This window comes from Lepidochelys kempii, chromosome 9, assembly GCF_965140265.1.
Source record: "Lepidochelys kempii isolate rLepKem1 chromosome 9, rLepKem1.hap2, whole genome shotgun sequence".
In the NCBI taxonomy this organism is placed as follows: domain Eukaryota; kingdom Metazoa; phylum Chordata; order Testudines; family Cheloniidae; genus Lepidochelys; species Lepidochelys kempii.
Window position 1 is genome coordinate 58,065,958 of NC_133264.1, and position 21,629 is coordinate 58,087,586.

The 21,629-nt window shown below is 46.6% G+C and overlaps 1 protein-coding gene across 2 annotated transcripts in view; it reads right to left on the reverse strand.

The window, feature by feature from the left end:
- F8 (coagulation factor VIII) overlaps window positions 1-21,629 on the reverse strand; it is a 75,029-nt gene that overhangs the window by 22,577 nt on the left and 30,823 nt on the right. For both annotated transcript variants that reach the window (XM_073360566.1, XM_073360565.1), the window contains 6 exons: window positions 19,310-19,403; window positions 16,072-16,283; window positions 13,325-13,475; window positions 12,762-12,971; window positions 4,635-8,016; window positions 2,791-2,956 (listed from right to left, as the gene is read on the reverse strand). In XM_073360566.1, the coding sequence (XP_073216667.1) occupies window positions 2,791-2,956; window positions 4,635-8,016; window positions 12,762-12,971; window positions 13,325-13,475; window positions 16,072-16,283; window positions 19,310-19,403 (4,215 nt within the window). The remainder of the gene's footprint in view (window positions 1-2,790; window positions 2,957-4,634; window positions 8,017-12,761; window positions 12,972-13,324; window positions 13,476-16,071; window positions 16,284-19,309; window positions 19,404-21,629) is intronic.

Consider the following 21,629-nt stretch of genomic DNA (forward strand, 5'->3'; position numbering starts at 1 on the left):
CAAATGATCACTTGTGGCTGGTGTTGGATCCCCAGTCTCCTTGTTATTGGGGCAGGAGTAATAAAGGACTCACTCTCAACTCAACGGCACTCGCTAGGCAGGGAACATGGGTTCCAAAGCCCAAGGAGTTGAGAAAGGGTGGTGAGAGGTACTTGTATTTGGTGGTGTGGGTCTTGTTTAAAGATCCTAAGTACCACTTGACCCTTTTTTTCCTCCCTGGTATAATAAAAGAGCTAATTTAGACTCAGTTGAGAGTTTTTTTATGTGCTACAGAGCTGAAATCACTGATACCTAGGTCTAAGTATTAGACCTACTTTGGGACAGTGTCTCTATTGCAAAAGACTGCCCCGTGTGCACCAGCAGTGATGCCCGCCTGCTAACAGCTGAAATCACTGAGAGCTGTGTTAAGTGGTGGGCCCTGAAGATATCTTGGTGAGTGGCCAGCTAGGTGGCTGGTGGAGAGGCATGGAAAGCAGCCAGCAGTGCGGCTGGCAGAGAGGACCAGAGCAAAGCCCTGCAGAGAGGTGTGGCAATTGGCTAGCAGGGTGACAAGCGTGTGCCTGAGTAGTGGAGCGTGTAAGGTGCCTCCTTATCCCCCCTTCCACCCAGGGTGGGAGGTAAACTCTGCAGATGAACCTCTGAACTCTGAGGCTGCACTTGCCAAAAGACAGCAACTTGAGTGGGGTGCAGAGAAGGGATGAGCATGTTAAAGGGGCTTTTGGGTTGCTGGACTTGAGAACCTTAGGGGAAAAGGACACTGCCCAACTTACTTGGAGGTGGGTCTTTTGCTCATGGTTTATGTTTATGAACCCTAGTTGTGGGGTTTTCCCAAATTAAGGCTGAGTTACTTCCCTCCTTTTATTAAAAGTTTTTGCTACACTCAGAGTCTGTGCTTATGAGACAGGAAGTATTTCCTCTTAAAGGTGCCCAGGGGTGTTGTGTAATTGTCCCAGGAAACGGGTGGGGGCTCGAGATGGTTCTTTGTTGTATTGTTGAAAAGGAACCCCTAGATACTGAACCTGGCACTTGTTGCTGCTGGCTCCACCTGGCAGAAGGGTTACATATGCTAAGAATTTCCCTCTTCCTTGATACATATGATGAGTACAGGTCCAATCCACACTGGACTGGGGTGTGTCTTTGGACTCAGTTTCAGCCGGTCAGCAAGAATGGACCCCAGCCTGAGTCCCAGCTGTGCACACTGCCCAGCCAAACTCACACTATCACCCAGCTCAGCTGGAGCTGTGTGGGAAAAGAGGCCTTGTCTGCATGAGCAAATTGCACTGTTTAGCCTAAGGTGTGAACTGAAGCTGATCCAATTTCAAACTCTTTTGTGGATGCTGTTATTTGGTTTTAGCTTGAGTCCAGTTGGGACAAGGTGACGCTAAACTGAAACAGGCCCCTCTCAAACCAAAATAAGAGTGTCCACACAGGAGTCTGCACTAAATAGAAAGGTTTAGCAATCTATTAAACCGATGCAGTTTGCCATGTGGGGGGAGGGATAGCTTAGTGGTTTGAGCATTGACCTGCTAAGGGTTGTGAGCTCAGTCCTTGAGGGGGCCATTTAGGGATCTGGGGCAAAAATTGTGAATTGGCCCTGCTTTGAGCAGGGAGTTGGACTAGATGACCTCCTGAGGTCCCTTCCAACCCTGATAATCTATGATTCTATAAGGCCTGAGTTTATACACAGTTCCTCAGTTTGGTACCCTGCTCTTTAGGGAGGATGAATCGGAGCCTGATTGAACTTGGGGACTCGTGTGTCTCCCTTGGGAGCCATTCTGAATCCCAGTTAGCTTTCTTCCCTTCCCACCTCCTTCTGCCTTTTCAGAGGCTTTTTCCCAGAAGTGCCATGTGGTATTTCTACAGAGACTGCTCTTGTGACGAGGAGACCCTAATCTGTGACTTGGACCTGCTAAATGATCTTGGCTGAGCCACTTCCCTGCTCTGTGCCTCAGTTTCCCCTCTCAGCCTTTGTCTATGTGCATTGTGAGCTCTTTGGAGCAGGGACCATCTCTCGCTCTCAGCAGCACAAAGGGGCCCTGATCTCAGCGGGGGCCTCTAGGTACCACAGCCCAGCTCCTCACAGCTATCTAGGTGCTGATCAATGGGAGTTAGGTGTCCTCTTCCGCCACTGAGAATAGTTCTAGACCTAATAGTCTAATAGTCTAGAACTATTCTCAGTGGTGGAAGAGGAAAGGACAAGGAGTAATGGTCTCAAGTTGCAGTGGCGGAGGTTCAGGTTGGATATTAGGAAAAACTTTTTCACTAGGAGGGTGGTGAAACACTGGAATGCGTTGCCTAGGGAGGTGGTGGAATCTCCTTCCTTAGAAGTTTTTAAGGTCAGGCTTCACAAAGCCCTGGCTGGGATGATTTAATTGGGTATGGTTCCTACTTTTGAGCAGGGGGTTGGACTAGATGACCCTCTGAGGTCCCTTCCAACCCTGATATTCTATGATTCATATTCTATGATTCTATGAACACCTTAGGGAGCTGGGATGGTGTTAGCATAAATAATAATTCCCCACAGAATATCCTTGCATTGTCAGTGCAATGAGAGACAACATACCCAGGGAACCACAAGGGAGTAAACTGAACGTGACAGATCTCAGCCATGGCCCTTGGTTGGCAGTTTTCTAACTGCAGCCTATGGTGCAAGACAGGCCTTTAGTGCTAACGGGTCCCGGCACAAGAGGTAGCAGGAAGACCCACCTAGAACTAGAGGGGAAGCTTTGCACTGGGAATGTCCTAACTCCTTTTAAGGAAATGGGGATTTTCCTTTTCAGTCTGACTCACCATTATGACATCATCAACTTCCGCCCTGATGTATGGCCCTAGGATTCCCAAGTGTTCGTCCAGCTCCCCACGCGCCAGCGGCTGGGTGAAAGAGTTGTCCAGGTACCCTCGGAAAACCACTTTCTTGTATGGCTGGAAGGGCTTCCTCCAGCCCCTACTTGGGCCTCTGCAAGAACAAGAAAGGACCACATCCTGTGGGAAGGCACCAGCCATGCTCACTGAGTGGAAGGCTTGAGGCATGGACATTGGAGTCTGGGCTCTAATGCCTCTCTTCACCCCAACTCCCATCACAGCTCTAGTCCCTCTGCTAACACCCCAAATGAGCATCTCGGTTGGCATCGTGATCTCAAGCTACATACCTGCTCAGGCAGAGAGTCTGAATGTAGAGCCAAGCCAGGAGCCACCAAAGGGCTCCGACTGGCCTTCAAGAGGCAAAGCATGAGCTGACTGTGACAGAGAGATCTATGTAGCTGCCAAGACATATTGGTAGAGCCCTGCAAATCTGTGGATATCCGCTTTATATCTACGGACTGTTTTGCGGATACAAATTGTATCAGCAACGAGCTCTGTATGTTGGCATAGTCTCTCTGGTGCAGCTCTTCTTTGACTGGACCCCATTCAGAAGCCCAGGGGCTGAGGTACATCCAGGTACTTACAGCAGCTCCAGCCTTTGCTGTCTTGGACCCTCTCTAGATTCTTAGTGTTTAGTGCTCATAGCCATGCTGGAGAGCAATCCAAGTGGATTAGCTCTCCAGCATGGCTATGAGCACTGGAATGCGCTACCTAGGGAGGTGGTAGAATCTCCTTCCTTAGAAGTTTTTAAGATCAGGCTTGACAAAGCCCTGGCTGGGATGGTTTAGTTGGGGATTGGTCCTGCTTTGAGCAGGGGGTTGGACTAGATGACCTCCTGAGGTCCCTTCCAACCCTGATATTCTATGATTCTATGGGGTAGCACTCAGACTGAGAGCAGAGGAGGTATCTGAGAGTGCCCCTATCTTCATCTCGCTGGCTCCTCCTCTGAGTTGATTGTTTTGGACATGGCTGTGGCCAGCTCAGCAGCCACACAGCGCTTCATGGAGGATGCTCCCTTTGGAGTCCCCCAGCAGTGTGGACAAACTGTCAAGTAGTGGACTAACCACAGACCAAGATGCTGGTCATTCCTCTCCTACATCTCCTTAGCACTGCCAGGTCTATAGGAAGCCAATGACTAAGTCTGTGGCTCCAACTCCTGCCCCTCACCTGGTAAGGCGAACTGATACTGCAAACCACTGGGAGGACACATTAGAGCCAGAATCTTTGAGATCAAGCTAGGGAGGATCTGAACTCCTCAACAAAGTGGAGTAGCAGGGCAGAACTCAGTTGACTGCTGCCAGCTGGGCTGCTACACTTCGAAGGAAGATCAAGGACTCAAGAGAAAGACAAGACTCTACTGGGGCGGAGCGCTGTAAGTAGGACAGGCTGTGCTGGAACTCAATGTCTGTCTCGTGGTGGGGCCTGTACCCTGGATGGATCTAAGCCAGTGGTTCTCAAACTGGGGGTAGGGACCCCTCAGGAGGTCTCAAGCTTATTACATGGGGGGTCACAAGCTATCGGCCTCCCTCCCAAACCCCGCTTTGCCTCCAGCATTTATAATGGTGTTAAATATATTAAAAAGTGTTTTTAATTTATAAGGGGGGGTCACACTCAGAGGCTTGCTATGTGAAAGGGGTCACCAGTACAAAAGTTTGAGAACCACTGATCTAAGCCTTGTCTGTTCATCCATGCTGCCCTATAGAAGGGAAAGCAATCAGTAGGGTGGGAAAGATGTCTCGTGCAAGGGGAAGGATGTGTCTGATAAAACTTACTTCAATTTTAGAAAGTGTTGGGGTCTCTGGCTCTCATATTCCCACAGCACCTCGACAGCTGCAATGAAATACTGCTGGACCCTCCCAGTGAAGGTGCGCAGATCTTGGTTCTCCTCCCCATAGATGTCAAACTCTTCAGTGTCTCTCTCGGGTTTGCTGTAGTCGTCATAGTCTGATTTCTCCTTCTGGGGCATTGAGATGTTGGACTTGACCATGTTGTTTAGGGCATTGGGTTCTCCAGAGGTGTCAAAATATTCCTCAGATCCAGGAGAGGAGCTCCTGTTCTTTGCTTTGCTGGTGCTTTCCCTGCTGCTCTGTGTCCCATCTACCCCCTGCACCACCTCCTTCCATTCTGGTGTCTGTATTTTACTACCTGAGAGGGGAATGGCGTCTTCTTCTTTAAACACTTGATTTTCTTGCTGGCTGTGCTTCAGCTTCCATTGGTCCCCTTTAAGAGTCTGATTGAGAGCCACGCCATCTTGGGGAAGTGGATAGTTTTCTTTGGAGGCCCGTTTTGTCAGGATCTCTGAGACCTCTTTGCTTGCTGGAAAATCCTTAGATTCAGTTCCTAATACTTGGTCCTTAACAGCACTAGATTCAATATCCTGCTGCAGTTTACTGAAGATCCACATTTCCTTCAGCTCCAGCTGGTCCAAGGTGCTCACTTCCCCATCTGTCACATTTCCCTTGGGCTGCAAGCTCAAATGTGCCTCCCAATCAACACCCCTTTTACGCTGCATTGCAGTTACTGCAGGTGTCTTAATTCCACTCACTTGCCCCACAACCTGTGTTGAGATGGAGACCATACTTGTTGTTCGCTCTACTGCTGATGCAGTGGGCTTTGTGTCTGCCTCAGTTCCTACCTCCTGTTCCTCTTTGGTAGTTTTCTCACTTGAATAGGCAGAGGTAGCACTAGTTTTCTCCTCCTCTGACTCTTCCACCTTCAGAAAGGAGTTACCTCCTCTCTGAGCTGTATCACTTTCACCTTGGTTGTCATAGTGTCCCTCTACTGCTGGTGGCTCATGACTGCTGGCATGGTATGATAGTGCATCCGCTTGGCTAGGGCTTGATGGAAGAGAAGCTGACACACCCCTGATGTATCCTGTGGGGTTATCAGTGCCAGTTGCTCTATGATCTCTTGCTGTTGTGTCTACCAAGAGTGGCCTAGCAGCGAGGTGGTTTGCTCTGTCATTGTAGATTATCTTGATAGTGCCTCTGAGCACATCTCCAATTCCTCCTGTATGTTTACCAGAGCTCTGCCTTCCCTTCAATGCTCTGGCTTTATCCTCCAGTCCTTGCTGCACCTCTGTTTCTTCCAGTGAAGTTCCATGTGATTCCAGGGACCTCTTTTTTACATGAGTGCTGCATCCCTGAGAGTTTTGATCACAGGGCTTGAAAGCTGTCCTTTGCACTAGCTTTCCAGGGGTCTGGCTGTCCGAGTCCAGCTCCATTCTCTTACTTTTATAGAGTGTTCCTTCTTTGTCTGATGAATTGGCCTCCAGGCGATGTGTACCATTTATCAAGTCCACTAGCTCTGCTGGAGGCACTTTCCCGTTGAGATAAACTTCCTCATTATCTAATAAGCTGTTGTCTTCATTTGTTGGCCCATCTAAACTTAGCACAGTAACCTTGTGTTTCAGAAATGTGTCCTTGCTGCTTTGTAAAGGGGCCTTTTCGAGCTTCCTCTCGTTGGCCATAACATTTAATTTGAGTAAGTCAACGTTCTCCATTTCAGACATTTCTTCGTTTTCTGTAGCTTCTTGAAACTTTGTCCCCAATATTAATTCATCGCTTTCTTGTGTAGTAACATAGCTGGTGGCAAAAATGTCATTGCGGCCCAGAAATGTTGGTACAAGCCTTCTAGAAACATTGGTAAGTTTATCTGAGGCTAGCCTGATGCTACTTTCTGCAGACAAGGAATGTTCTACGTTTGAAAGACCCAGGCCATCACCAGATTTATCCTGTCTTAGCGGTGTAACACTCCTTGTCTCATGGTCCAACGGATGGTTTCCTGCAAGCCTCAGATCTGCTGTATCATTGATATCTAACAGCGATATGTTAGTCCTACCAAGGAGAAGATCTTCCTGATGTGGTGCAGGGGTCCTTTGAATTCCTGTATCATTTGAAGACTTCTCTACAGTCTTTTCAAAGAATACGTCTCCATTTGTAGTGGATGTGTTCTCTTGAAGCATGGTATCATGTGCTGGGCTATTTAACTTTCCTTCTTGAGAAGTTTCATAAAAGCCCAGCGAAGCCTCTTCTTGAAGTCTGGTGTCATTTTCTAACCTAATCGGTGCACCATTGCTTTTAAGAAATGCTTTCCCACTGTTCACATAGGTGATGACACGTATACTTGTGTTATCTGCTGACTTGTCTAATGATGCTGAAGTACTATTCCCTTTAACAAAAGTGTTATCTGTAGTTATTGTATCATTCAGTGGTATGTGTGGCTCTAAAGATGTAATATTCAATTCTAGAGGCATTTCTTCATCTAATGGAATCCTTTCTTGAAACCTAGAATCATGTTTTGAGTCATTCAGTTGCAGTGAACTATCATTCCCTCGAAGACCAGTTTCTTCAGCATTAAAGGAAGGTTCCTGATGGCCCATCACACGTGCTGACTCTTTTAATTGTGCCAAAGTAACATTCCCTTTAAGAAATTTTTCTAAGTTGGCTAATGGAGCAGTTGGTTGGGACATCACATTGTCCACTGACTTGTGCAGCTCTAAATTCTCTTTAACCATCTCTACAGCTTGAATTGGTCTACGCTTTCCAAAAAAGAGAGCATCTCCTTCTGGATATGAGCCAGCTGCTGCAGCGCTGGCTGAGCGTGTGTTATGATGGACCATGTCACTTAAGCTTGTTGAGTTTCCTTCAGGAGACGGGTGTCCAAATTCTTGGTCAGGGCTGATCATTTCTGACAAACCTGCCTCTTCTGAGAAGGAATCATAAGATATTGGCTCAAAGTTAGACTCTGTTTGAGAAGATAGTGAAAGGCCATGTAGATCAGACAGCACTGATGTGCTGTTGGAAGAGGGGTCCATGGAATTATTCCTGCTGTTTTGAAGTCTGTTACTGAATTTGAGGAGCTGGCTGGATTTTCTCAAGCAGAGTGTTAGCTGCGGGTTAAGCGACTCTGTTTCCTTTTTGGGAGAGGTGACATTATGATGCTTCCTCAGACACAGCCTGCGCCATCCCTTATTCCTGGGGAAGCCCCTAGGTTGAAGGCCATTGCCCTCATTTATCAAGTATTCCGGTATCAAATCATAATCTTCCCCATAGGAATACAGTTCTGGATCAGTGTTACATTCAGAGACTGTGAACTTTGCCCACATTCCTCTGTCTCTGAAGTCAGGATTCAGGCATGCCAGCATCCATACGCCTATCCCAGAAAAGGACAAAAGAACAGCATTAGTTCAATATACCAGGAAATTTCAAGAGTTATCACCCAGCTGGTGCTCCCTCATTAGCAAGTTCTGTATTTTAAGAATGCTTCTGACATAAACCAATGATATTCTTGTTTCCACTCCCACTGAAATCTATCACACACTGGGTTCACCTGTCATGCATGTCTCCATGTGCTGCAACATTTCTGGCAGTGTTTAGAATTATCCCTGGCAAGGATTTTTAACTGCTTTAATGCTCCCTAACACACCTAATGAATTGAATGCATCCCTGGTACCATCACCTTTACCTGGTATGTCCCCACAATGGCTTCAGTGGAGAGTAGCTATGAAGTGGTCAATAAAATGGCTGCAACTTTACATGTAAGTGCCAGTGGGATTCCAGAATCAACCCATCAAAGGTTTGGTTGGTGCTGTCAGATACACTATACTGGTTCTATGGTATAATGGTCACCATTCTGGATTTTGAATCCAGTCATCTGAGTTCACAAATCTCAGAAGAGCCAATACTTGGTTTGTTGTCCATGGGTGGCAGTGGATTCTCCATCTCTGGCAATTTTTAAATCAAGACGGTCAGTTTTTCTAAAAGATCTGCTCTAGTTCAAACAGGAATATTATGGGGCAGTTCTCTGGCCTATGTTCTGCAGGAGGGCCTTTGAATCTATGGTGCAGAATGTCTTCTGCATATGCTGATCTCTTGAGTCCCAGTCACCATTTCTCTCCTGCTCAAGGTAAAAGAAATCAAAGCCCCTCTATCACAACGCCCCTCTTCCTACCCCTCTGCTCTGACCAGCTCATTCCTGCCTGGTCAACTCTGAACTGTCAAGACTGGATATAACAACAATAATCTAGGTTTAGATAATTCTCCCCATGAACTGTTGATTTCGGGGTTCCCCCTCGTCCCTTCACTAGAGAGGACAGGGCCTTCTCTTGCTTTGGGGGGCTGTGCTCATCCTGGTCACCAAATAGGCTGGTGCCATTCACTCGTTCTAAATTCACTTACATAAATACAGTTATACCACTTTCTTACTCTCCCCAGGGTGGACGAAGGGCCAAGGGTTAAAGCCACAAGCACAACTCTGAGTTGCCAGTGCCCATGTGGCTGTTTCAAATCAAAAACAGGAAAAAGCTCAAGGGCAGTTGTCATTGATTGCACAGCACACTAGCATCATAACAGGCCTAACCCAACTCCCATAAAACTCTGTGACTAGACTCCGCTGGGAGTGTCTGACCCAGTGAGTGTGACAGGCAGGTTAGGGATGAGGACGAAGAAAGGCCAGCAGGTAAATTCTGAGATTAAACGATTGAGTTAAATATGTGGGCTAAGATCTGGCTAGTTGCCTACAGGATGTGGACACTGGATTGGCATTCATTCCAATGGAACCTTGATGTGGCTTTGGCAATCTCAGCCATGATCCATGATGGGGATTATAGTTACTACATTCTTACACCCTTGCATAGTCCCAGAGAAGTCAATGAGGCTGTGCACAGACAGAGCTCTTCCCTCGTGGATCAAGGCCTGAGTCATTTGTCTCTGTGCTCAGATGGCCACCAAGGAGGCTAGTGCTGAGGGTAGCTTTTTATTGCCACTAGAAATGGGACTGAAGCCATTGGGCACTTCACATAGGACAGCAGATCACCATTAGATGGTGTCATAAACATACAGCTAAGGGTAGCATAAAATCCTTCCTCCACCTGTAAGGGGAGGGATAGCTCAGTGGTTTGAGCATTGGCCTGCTACAGCCAGGGTTGTGAGTTCAATCCTTGAGGGGGCCATTTAGGGATCTGGGGCAAAAAAATGGGACTTGGCCCTGCTTTGAGCAGGGGGTTGGACTAGATGACCTCCTGAGGTCCCTTCCAACCCTGATATTCTATGATTAAGCTCACATAACCTGGTTGGTACAAGACCAATAAGGGAAGAAGAGCCTTTCAAATCTGTGGGGTGAGGTTTTGTTGGGCTGTCTTTGTTGCTCTCTCCAGGACAGAGAGGAACCAGGGCATGAAAAAAACATCTCCTAAAACCCTACCTGAAATAAGCATCTAAGATTACAAAATTGTACGTAATAGCGAGGAAATGCATTAGATTATCTTTTGGTTTAGCTTGTGAATTTTCCCTATGCTAACAGGGAGGTTTATTCCTGTTTTTTGTAACTTTAAAGTTTTGCCTAGAGGGGAATCCCCTGTGTTTTAAATCTAATTACCCTGTAAAATTACCTTCCATCCTGATTTTACAGAGGTGCTTCTTTTACTTTATTATAAAGAAAAAAGTTCTCTTTTTTGAAGAACCTGATTGGTTTTTAGTGTCCTAAAAACCCAAGAGTCTGCTCTGTGCTCACCTTGTTTACCTATTTGGTTGGTATATTATTCTCAAGCCTCCCCAGGAAAGGGGGTGAAGGGGCTTGGGGGGGGATATTTTGGGGAAGCAGGAACTCCAAGTGGTCCTTTTCCTGAATCTTTGTCTAACTCACTTGGTGGTAGCAGCAATACCGTCTAAGGACAGGGAACAAATTGTGCCTTGGGGAAGTTTTTAACCTAAGCTGGTAGAAATAAGCTTAGGGGGTCTTTCATGCAGGTCCCCACATCTGTACCCTAGAGTTCAGAATGGGGAGGGAACCCTGACAGATAGTAACAGTATTTACCTTGTCAAACCAGTCCCATTGAGGCAGAAGGCTCTGCGTCCCATCACCCATCGCACATGGGATTCTGTAGGAGTGGAACAGTCTAGTTTTGCAGCTCAGGGAGTAGTGAGGGCAAGTTAAGGGTTGTAATGATGCTGGTTCTGGTGGGACCCAACTGAGAGTGCCAATTCAGAACAAATTGCTTAAAGCAGGGCAGTTACAGCCCAAGGCTGGGGTTTCTATGCAAGCCAAGGAAAACCAAACCAGCCAAACAGAGAAGACCTTGGTTTTACCCCACTGGCTAACCACAAGTGTCACAAGCAATTCTCTTAGACACTCCAGTTTCCCAGTATCACCACCAGTACCACTTGTTATGGGGACAAATGGTTATGAAAACCAATACCCCAGTAAAAGAAAAAAGGATCTCTTGATCCCAAAGGATCAAGCCCCTGACCCAGATCAATATGCAAATCAGATCTTACTCACAAATCATGCTGTTGCCAATCCTTTAGAATCTAAAATCTAAAGGTTTATTTATAAAAGGAAAAAGATATAGATGAGAGCAAGAATTGGTTAAATGGAATCAACTACATAGGGTAATGGCAAAGTTTTTGGTTCAGGCTTGCAGCAGTGATGGAATAACCTGCAGGTTCAAATCAAGTCTCTGGAAAACATCCACAGCTTGGATGGGTCTTTCAGTCCTTGGTTCAAAGCTTCAGTGTAGCAAAGTTCCTCCAGAGGTATGAAGCAGGACTGAAGACAAGATGGAGGAGCTGCAGCAGCTTTCCAAAGAAGAGAGCATCTCCTTCTGGATATGAGCCAGCTGCCATGTAGTCTTTCTTTCTTTGTTCCAAAGACAAGCTGTCCATGACATGGCCTGGAAAAACCTCAGCGTTCTCTCCACAGGCATGTCCCTGCATACCTTGCTGAGTTGCAAGGCATATCTGTCTTCTCTCAATAGGTCACTTGTATAGCTGATAGTCCTTAATGGGACATCAAGCAGGCTAGGCAGAACTGACACCAACTTATCTGGGGTGTCACCCAGGAGCATAGCACAAGTTTGAAATACAGACAGTATAGCGCCGATATTCATAACTTTAACTACAAAAATGATACACACATAGACAGCATAATCATAACCAGCAAACCATAACCTTGTCTTAGACACCTCATTTGACCCCCTTTATATAAGATTTGGTGCCACTACAGGAGCTGGGTTGCAACCATGTTCTATATGGTCCCAGTTCAAGTCAATAACTTGACAAGGGTGCTTGTTGCATTCCATAAGGGTGGAATCAGAGTGGCCAAAAGAGAGATTGTGGCTTTTTTAAAGTCTTTTGGGAATGACCAATCAGCTTCTGCCTCTGGCACCTGAATAAAATACTGTGGGAATTACTCTGAGTTCCTTGTTCAAAAAAAAAAAAAGTTTAAAAGTTTAACTATTTTTTAAATTTAGAGTTTTTATAGGGGTAACTTCACAATAACATTACATATCTCAGCATTCTTCACATCATTTGTTAGTTTCCAAAATAGGCACAAAATGTGAATGTGTCTTGTATTTCTCAGCTCTGCTCTCTTATTTCTCTGGAACAGGTCACACCTAAGAAAGGTTTCACAAACTGGAGATGAGGTCCTTCTCTGAATCTATAATGTGTAGGATTTGACTGTGGGTAGCACACAATACTGAATATGATTTTTCTTCATCTATACACTGGGCACCAGGTCATGGTCAGCATCAGGCCAGCAAGGCTGATTCTTCACAACCATGTTCAAACGTGGCAAACTTCTGTAAGATAGCCACACCGTAAGAGTTTGTTCTGATGATGTAACTTGATAGCTAGCTGGAGAGCTCTGTTGCAGGGGGAGTGTGAGTGGGGGTGAGGAACCAGATGCACCTGGAATTGCCATTTACTTGCTCATGCAGTTTCAGTTGAGTTTTGATTCTTTTATCTCTCTTTCTCTTAATAAAGCTGGTTATTTTTCTAGCTGATCCCTACAGTCATACACGTAAAATGCTCCTATTGTAACATGCTGACCTGTCTTTGTCAACATATATTAAACAGCAGCTGGGCAAAGTAATTTATAAAACAACTAAAGTTACTAACCTGGCTTTTCCATGCTCATGAAGACGGTTTCTCCAGAAAGTGGAAAGAGGGTGAGCGTGTCCTTAAAGACCATGTTGTGTTTGAAGGTGTTTCCAGAGAAGAAAACAGACAGGAAGTCTGTCTGGGCACCGACACTTAAGACATACCAGTACACCACTTGATGCAGGCAAAGTTTCAGGTGCAGGTTGTCAAAGACGTACCCATTAATACCTGGAAGAGACATGGGGTGTGAGAAGTTTTATCAGTGCTTTGGTCTCACATGACGGCTAACCTTTTATATTTTAGTTGGGTGTGACAATACAGTTAAGACTTCAGTTCACTCCCTGACAACAACCAGGTGTTGATCACATTCCCGCTCCAGAAGGAGCCCAGATCAGGACAGTCATGACCAGCTTACAATCAAGAAAGAACCCAAGATCAGGTCATCTATTGCTAGCTAGTATCAGCTAACACTGATCTACCATAACTGTGCTGAGCCAATAAATAAGATAGGTCCTTATGTATGGATAATGCTGTTTTTTCCTTCAGTCCTTCACTTACAGCTCCCACCCTGGGATACTCACTGTGCATAACATTTGAAGCATAGAATTCAGGATCCTGTGGGTTCACCATAGCTGCATCTGTGCAGAACCGCTGTATGTTTTCTGCCAGGTACCAGCTGTGGTTTTCATCAAAGACCGAAAACAGCACAAACCTCGTCTCATCTGACATCATCTGGGAATCACAGAGGAAGGGGGTTAATTCATAATCTGGGATGGCTCTGGCCAGAATGTAAACTTATACTCAGAGGTCACAGTGTGCCTGCCAACTACCACCCAAGACTGGGCAGGATGTTGGTACTGCACCCAGGCCCACCAGGTGGCAGCCTTAGCTGTTGTGCCCAGCAATGCATGTAATCCCTTCCCTGACCAACAGCCTGATTGCTAAAGGCCTACGGGCCCCTGATTGGAGGGACAGGAGCACTCTCACTGGGTACCTGGACTATAGAAAGGCCCCAACAGGAAGAGGAAGCTGTCTGAGCAACATATCATTGTCTGCTGTTTGCTGCCTCTCCCAGCCCTGCCTTGTTACCTTGCCTGACCTCACCTCCCCAACCCACTGACCCAGTGACGGGGCTTGGCTTTTTCGCCTACTGACCCCCAGAAAGCTCTGACCATTGTCCTGGCCACCTCTGATGCAGTCTGACCTGCCGCTACCCCATCACCATGCACACATTTGACTCCAGCTCTGGCCTGCCCCCTCGCTGCCTCAGCCAGTGGGCATGACAGCGCTCTCAGCCAGCTAGCAGAGTCCTGTGGCTGCACGTCCTGTGCGTGCACGTAGCCGGGATATGGCTGCTGCCAAACTCCAACCTAGAGCCTCACAGTATGTAGGCAGCAGCTATATTAGGTGAGTTCAGAGATGGTAGATTCCAGAGTGAGCCACAGTAGCCAGGCTGAGCATGATGCTGCTTTGTGTTCATGTTACAATCAGGGTTGGGAGAAGCTCTTTGCAGAAAGGACAACTCATGCCTCAACCCAAAGAGAAGCACTGGAAATGCACCGTGAAAGCTTGTTCTTGCAAGTCTCCTTGCCCAGGAGTGGGCTCTGGAGGAGCAGACATGTGCTAGATGCTCATCCAAAGCAAACATCTGAACCTTTGGGGCCAAATTCTACCTTCACTGACACCAATGAAACCCTGGCAGTAGCCAAAAGCCCTGTCACTGACCATATGTATTGGGGATTTAAGAAAACGTCAATAGATTTTGTTGTCAGAGCTCATTAATTTTAACTCCCAGTGTCTTAAAAGGACATTGAAGGGGTCAGCACTCTGTAGGACTGGGCCCTTGCTCAGGGCCACAGAGACAGGACCAGAACAAAAACAAATCCTCTGTCTCATGAACAGGGTGTGTGATACTCTGGGGAGATGGGGCCAGCCCCACCTGTGCGATAAGGGATTTGCTGCTTCCCAGCCTGAGGGGGCAGGGGGCCAGGTGACAGTGGGCCTCATCAAAGGGTTGACAGAGCTCAGTCTGGGATGTGCAATCCCAGGGAGTGGTATGGCCATGAGCCAGGGTTTGCAGAAGGCCGGGTTCTCCAGGGGCACCAGCCTGGGACCGAGTGCCCTCTGTTGGAGCAGGGAAGACACCAAAATAACCCAGAAAGGGGCTGGGACCAGGATGCAAAGGGTAGGCTAAAAAGACTCCCATGGAGGGCAGAAGAACCTTTTTGTTTGTTGGGACTTTTAGCTGGATTGTTGTTACCCCGGAAGGGGTCATGTTCATTGTGACACGGCTGGAGGGCCAAGCCACATCTCCAGCATAGACCTATGTTGGAGAGCTGAGGAGATCCACCTCAGGGAAGGAAACTGAGGCAGGGAGTGCTGGCAGTGCCATGCTTGGGCAAAAGGAAGTGCTATGGGGTGGTCATGCCTTATAATACACTCCCTCACTCTTAATGTTGCTGTTACACTACTATGCACCTGGTGCCATGGATATGTTAGTGACCTATGCACTTATGAGGCTGTTTCCTCTCAGGCAGTGCAGTCTAGTGGACAGAGCACTAGACTGCAATTTAGGAGATCTGGGTTCTTTTCCCAGCTCTGCCACTGGCCTGCTGGGTGACGTTGGGCAAGTCACTTCCCCTCCCTGTGTCTCAGTTTCCCCATCTGTGCAACAGGGATAATGATCATGACTCCTTTGTAAAGTGCTTTGAGATCTATGGATGAAAAGAGCTAGGGATTATTATGATTATTATTCCAGAATCATTGAGATCCTTCAGTGGCAGGAGAGCATAGGTGTGAGTTACAATATGAATCATTTCATATAACTCAGCTGCTGCATTTCTGTAACCTCAGCTCTGATCTCAAATATAAGGGCATCCCTTAGTAATGTAAGTTACCCATCATATGGATATATGACCAGGCACCTGACAGCAGAACCAGCTGTTCAGAGCAGGTAACCATATGTCTACACTGAAATCCAGGGGACAGACACGTGTTTTGTCAGTTCTGATTAATATTGGTGTCATGGAAAGTAAAGACTAAATTCTGCAGCCCTTTAACCAAGCAAATCTCCCACGTGAGCCAATGGGAGATTTGCCTACATAAGGGCTTTGGGATCTGTCCCTAAGGATGAAAAATTAGCAAGCAATGATGCATTATCACCATGGGAAAATTCAAATGTTGGGAAGCTGTGGTGCAGTGTCACTATGTCGCACTGCAATGGCTCTGTCCTGCAGCTCAGACAGACAAGGAATGGGACTCCAGCACACTTTGGCCACACCCCCACCTCCGCAATGGCAGGTGGTTACGCAGAAAGGGAAGAGCTCACCTGATTCCCTCTCTGATCCATCGATTCTTTAGAGCAGATCAAGAGGGGGCCGATGAGCCCCGAGGCCGTGTCTCGGACTGGGTTGATGGAGCTGTAGTAGAAATGGGTCAGGCAACGAGGATCTGAGCCAGCTGGCCCATCCTCAGTCGTCACTTTCCAGCTGTACTTGAATGACTGGCCAGGCTCAATAGGTATATCCTTCACATCTTTATCTAGTAACAGACAACCCCCAAAAGCAATTCATTAGCATTCATTCAGAGGAGGGGGTAATCCTACTTATAAAATGGGCTGCAGGAAGGAAGGGATTGAATGGGTCAAGTAGGAATCAAGATCATACAAGCATCCTGTAGAAGCAACAGAAGGTCAAGGACAAGCATCTAGGTCCAGAAGCAACAGTACTTAGATTCCATGATTGGAGCTTCTTTTGTGGGGACTGCTGGCCCAACCCCAATCAGAGCTCCTGAAATCTCATGAGAAAGCCTGATCCCGCAACACTTTCAGCCCAAGACCATGAGCCAACAGAGCATTCCCCTTCAGGAAGGGCACTTAAAGTTCAGCACACACTTAGGTGCTTTCCTGAATCAGGACCACATTTGCAAACCCAAAAGGCCTGTACAATATGGTGGGAAGGTATGGAGACTTCTCTGGAGGTGCTAGTACTTGCCTGAGCCAAACAGAGCCAGGGATGAAAGGGAAGGTTTGTGCCTAATTTTGAAACCACTTATGAGTATCATGGGCTGAGTCTGATCTGAACTCAAATTTATCTGGGTTGTGTCTTGCTGAGTGGGGATTATAGGTGAAATGGCAAGGGAATAGATAGGGTGAAGAGTGATGCAGAGAAGGGCAGAATGACAAACAAATACAGAATAACTGTGAGAAAAGAAGTTTGGCGAGAAGACAGAAAACGCTAACATCAAATAAATACCATGATGATACCTCCTCAGGGCAATTGCTTATGCCCAATATGCTTCTGAAGGGGGCTCATCCACTCCTAATTAAGAGCCCAACTTGCTAGAAAAACTTGGATTTAATTGATCACCCTTAAATTATGGCACAACAATCATTAGGCAGAGATCCCACAAAGATAGGTGAGTGTTCTGCCAAATTTATAGCTGGGGAAACGGAGCCACCAAGCATGGACGTGACTTGCCAACAGTCACGCAGTGAGTCAGTGGCTGAGCCGGGAACAGAACCTAGCTGTCCTGGAGGAAGGCACTAGCTTAAATTAAATCATAGGGGGGAAAAAAAGGGGGGGCTTGCAAATCTGATCTAGTTTTATGAAACCTGAAGCCACTGGTTCCTCTCCTTTTCTTGGAGGTTCCCATCCCAGCTAGAAGCAGCAGCAGAGGATCTTGTTCATGCACTGCGATTGTTGCCCTAGATAGTTTTAATCCTTAAGGAAGAAAGAGGAGGGAGACAGAAGTGCATGATGCCTACCCAAGAATCACGATGGTTCCTAAGTAACAGTGTCTCCCAAAGATTCCCACCAGGCAGCAGTCCAGCAGTGGTTGGAAGGCCAGGTGGTAACCTAGCAACTGCACAGAGGAAAACAAGAAGCAGTACCAGGAGGGTAAGTTGAACCAGAGGGAAACCCCAAATTAAAGCAGAGCAGGAGAGCGCTTGTGTGGCCAGCTCACCCATCCTGGCAGCATCAGAACGGAGGATTCCTGCCCAGGGAGAATTTCACTGATGCCACAAAGGGCCTGATTCTGCCACCCTCACACTAATTTTACAACAGTGTTACTCTGCTGACTTCAATGCAATTACTCCTGATTTACACTGGTATAAATGAGATAAGATTCCAATCCACTGAGCAGCATCTGACTGCGAAGCAGTCCTGTTGATTTCAGTACTGGTCACTGGGAAGGTGGCATAACTGGGTGGTTGTATTAAGTAAAATGGCAGGAGGAGGAGGATTAGTGATTGTCATTGTCCCCAGTCAGATGGTCCAGCAGCTAGGGCACTAGCCAAGGGCTTGGGAGACCTTGGTTCAATTTTGCCACATTTCCTGTGTGACCTGGGGCAAGTTGCTCAGTGCCTCAGTTTCCCATGAGTACAATGGGAATAATAGCATGGCCCTGCCTCACACAGCTGTGTGAGGCTAAATACATTAAAAACTGTGAAATGCTTTGAGATCTACTGCTGAAAAGAGCTAGGCATTGATTATATAATAAAAATATTGCATTATCCTACAACAATGGCTCAAAACACTGCAGCTGACAGCCATGTCACTACCTTACTACACCACTGCTAATAGAGCAGTGTTTTATGTTAAGGAATGTTGTAATAAATGCCAATTGATCATTCAAAACACTTTTAGAACTACACAAGTTTATTTAGTTGACTTTGCTTTAAGCTACCATTTAAACCCCATTTTATAGCTGTGTGGTTCCAGGAAGGTTTTTGGAGGGGCTGGTCAGTATGAAATGCCCAGGGAATGAGGAGAAAGTGAAATATACAAGGCATATGCTGATCACTGTGCATGGGATGGGAACGAATTCCCCCAGTGCACATATACGGCATCGCTCACTAGAAGGTGAATTATAGCAGTGGGTATTTCCTTCCTACGAAGCATTGCTGGCCACAGCCAGAGGGGGATACTGACTTGGATGATCTGATATGCTAAAGAAATCCTGTGTAAAGACAAGGATGTCTGAGGCTCGGTGATTCCTCTGCTACTGATGAAGAACAGCAGCAGAGGGATCGGTTCTGTTGTCTGGAAGCATCATGAGGGAACATGAGACCATAGAATGATCGTACATTGCAGAACTTCTGCAGAGGCAAGGAAACCCCATGAGGTTCCCTTTGTACAGCCTCCTCTGAATTCTGCCGTTGTCGGGCAGGGTTGGCCTCTCACTGGAAGCAGCAGGAGATCTGGACTCCAGAACATGCAGATCTTCTCAGATCTTGGGGGCCCTAGAGAGGCCAGAGCTATCTGCATGAGGGAGGACTCCACACTGCCTCCTGGACCCCTTTGGCTGACCCTCAGTTCCCTGATCAACAGGACCTCTCCTGTCAGCCCCTGTCCTCAAAACCTCCCTGAAAGAGAGGGTTCCACAGTGCAGAGGGGTCTCTCCCCAAGAGTTAATGCAGTCTGAGAGGACATAAGTACCCAAGTACTTCGAATAGGTAAAACAACCCATTTACTGAGGGCTTCACAAAACTCTCCTGTTCTGAGGTATGTGATCTTTGCCAACAGCTCTGCTAAATTCCAGTGTCCTTCCTCAGCCAATCTCACCTTCAGAAGACTTCACTGGGTGATAGGAACTTATGCTGGTGAGCCCATGAGGGTAGATGTTGTAAGGCCGACTTGCTAGATTCTTGAACACAATCTGAAATGACAACACACAACAATAACACTTAGCGTCTATAGCCCTATGTCTTCAAAGCTTTCCTTGTGGTCATTCACAGGCTCTGGTTCTAATGGGGGACTTCAATCACGCTGACATCTGCTGGGAGAACAATACAGCAGTGCACAGACAATCCAGGAAGTTTTTGGAGAGTGCTGGGGACAACTTCCTGGTACAAGTGCTGGAGGAACTGACTAGGGGCCATGTGTAACGGGTTGTATCACAGAAATCCCTTTGGGATTGCCACCTGATGTGCTTAGCCTACTTCTGAGCCTGTTTTCCCTGCCAGCTTGGGACTTCAGTGCCCTGCCTGGCTTGAGCTAGACATGCTAGCCTGCTACAAATACAGACCCAGGCCTGAACTACGTTCCCCAAAAGCTGCAGGCTTAACTGAAAATAGCTTAAGAAGTGCTCCTGTCTCCAGCACTCAGATACCCAACTCCAAATGGGGTCCAAACTCCAAATAAATCCGTTTTATCCTGTATAAAGCTTACACAGGGTAAACTCATAAATTGTTTGCCCTCTGTAACACTGATAGAGAGATATGCACAGCTGTTTGCCCTCCCTAGGTATTAATACATACTGTGGGTTAATTAATAAGTTAATATGATTTTATTAAATACAAAAAGCAGGATTTAAGTGGTTCCAAGTAATAACAGACAGAACAAAGTGAATTACCAAACAAAATAAAATAAAACACACAAGTCTAAGCCTAATACAGTAAGAAAGTGATTACAGATGAAATCTCACCCTCAGAGACCATAGAATCATAGAATATCAGGGTTGGAAGGGACCCCTGAAGGTCATCTAGTCCAACCCCCTGCTCAAAGCAGGATCAATTCCCAGTTAAATCATCCCAGCCAGGGCTTTGTCAAGCCTGACCTTAAAAACCTCTAAGGAAGGAGATTCTACCACCTCCCTAGGTAACGCATTCCAGTGTTACCCTCACCACCCTCTTAGTGAAAAAGTTTTTCCTAATATCCAATCTAAACCTCCCCCACTGCAACTTGAGACCATTACTCCTCGTTCTGTCATCTGCTACCATTGAGAACAGTCTAGAGCCATCCTCTTTGGAACCCCCTTTCAGGTAGTTGAAAGCAGCTATCAAATCCCCCCTCATTCTTCTCTTCTGCAGACTAAACAATCCCAGTTCCCTCAGCCTCTCCTCATAAGTCATGTGTTCTAGACCCCTAATCATTTTTGTTGCCCTTCGCTGGACTCTCTCCAATTTATCCACATCCTTCTTGTAGTGTGGGGCCCAAAACTGGACACAGTACTCCAGATGAGGCCTCACCAATGTCGAATAGAGGGGAACGATCATGTCCCTCGATCTGCTCGCTATGCCCCTACTTATACATCCCAAAATGCCATTGGCCTTCTTGGCAACAAGGGCACACTGCTGACTCATATCCAGCTTCTCGTCCACTGTCACCCCTAGGTCCTTTTCCGCAGAACTGCTGCCTAGCCATTCGGTCCCTAGTCTGTAGCGGTGCATTGGATTCTTCCATCCTAAGTGCAGGACCCTGCACTTAGATGTTCCAATAAGCTTCATTTACAGACTAGTCTGCTTCTACTCTGGGTCCAGCAATCACTCACACCCCTGTGGTTACTGTCCTTTGTTCCAGTTTCTTTCAGGTATCCTTTGGGGATGGAGAGGCTATCTCTTGAGACAGGTGAAGACAAAATGAGGGGTCTCCCAGGGCTTTATATAGTTTCTCTCTTGTGGGTGGAACCCCCTCCTTCCCCCTGTGTAGAATCCCCTCTACAAGATGGAATTTTGGAGTCACCTGGGCAAGTCACATGTCCATGCATGACTTAGTTCTCTACAGGAATGTTCCCAGGAAAGCTCAGATGTGGATTGGCATCTATCAAAGTCTATTGTCAGCTTAAGTGTTTCTTGATTGGGCACTTACTCAAGAAGCTGAGCAAATGCTTCACTGAGGCTACTTAAAACAAACAAACAAGTACACAGTACATAGCTAATATTCATAACTATGAATACAAAATATGATACATACATACAAATAGGATGAATATATTCAGTAGATCATAACCTTTGCAGAGATATGTTACATGGCATACGTAGCATAAAACATATTCCAGTTATGTTATATTTACATTCATAAGCATATTTCTACAAAGCATTATGGGGTGCAAGGTCACACTGTGCTCCTCTTGACCTGCTGCTTACAAACAGGGAAGAATTGG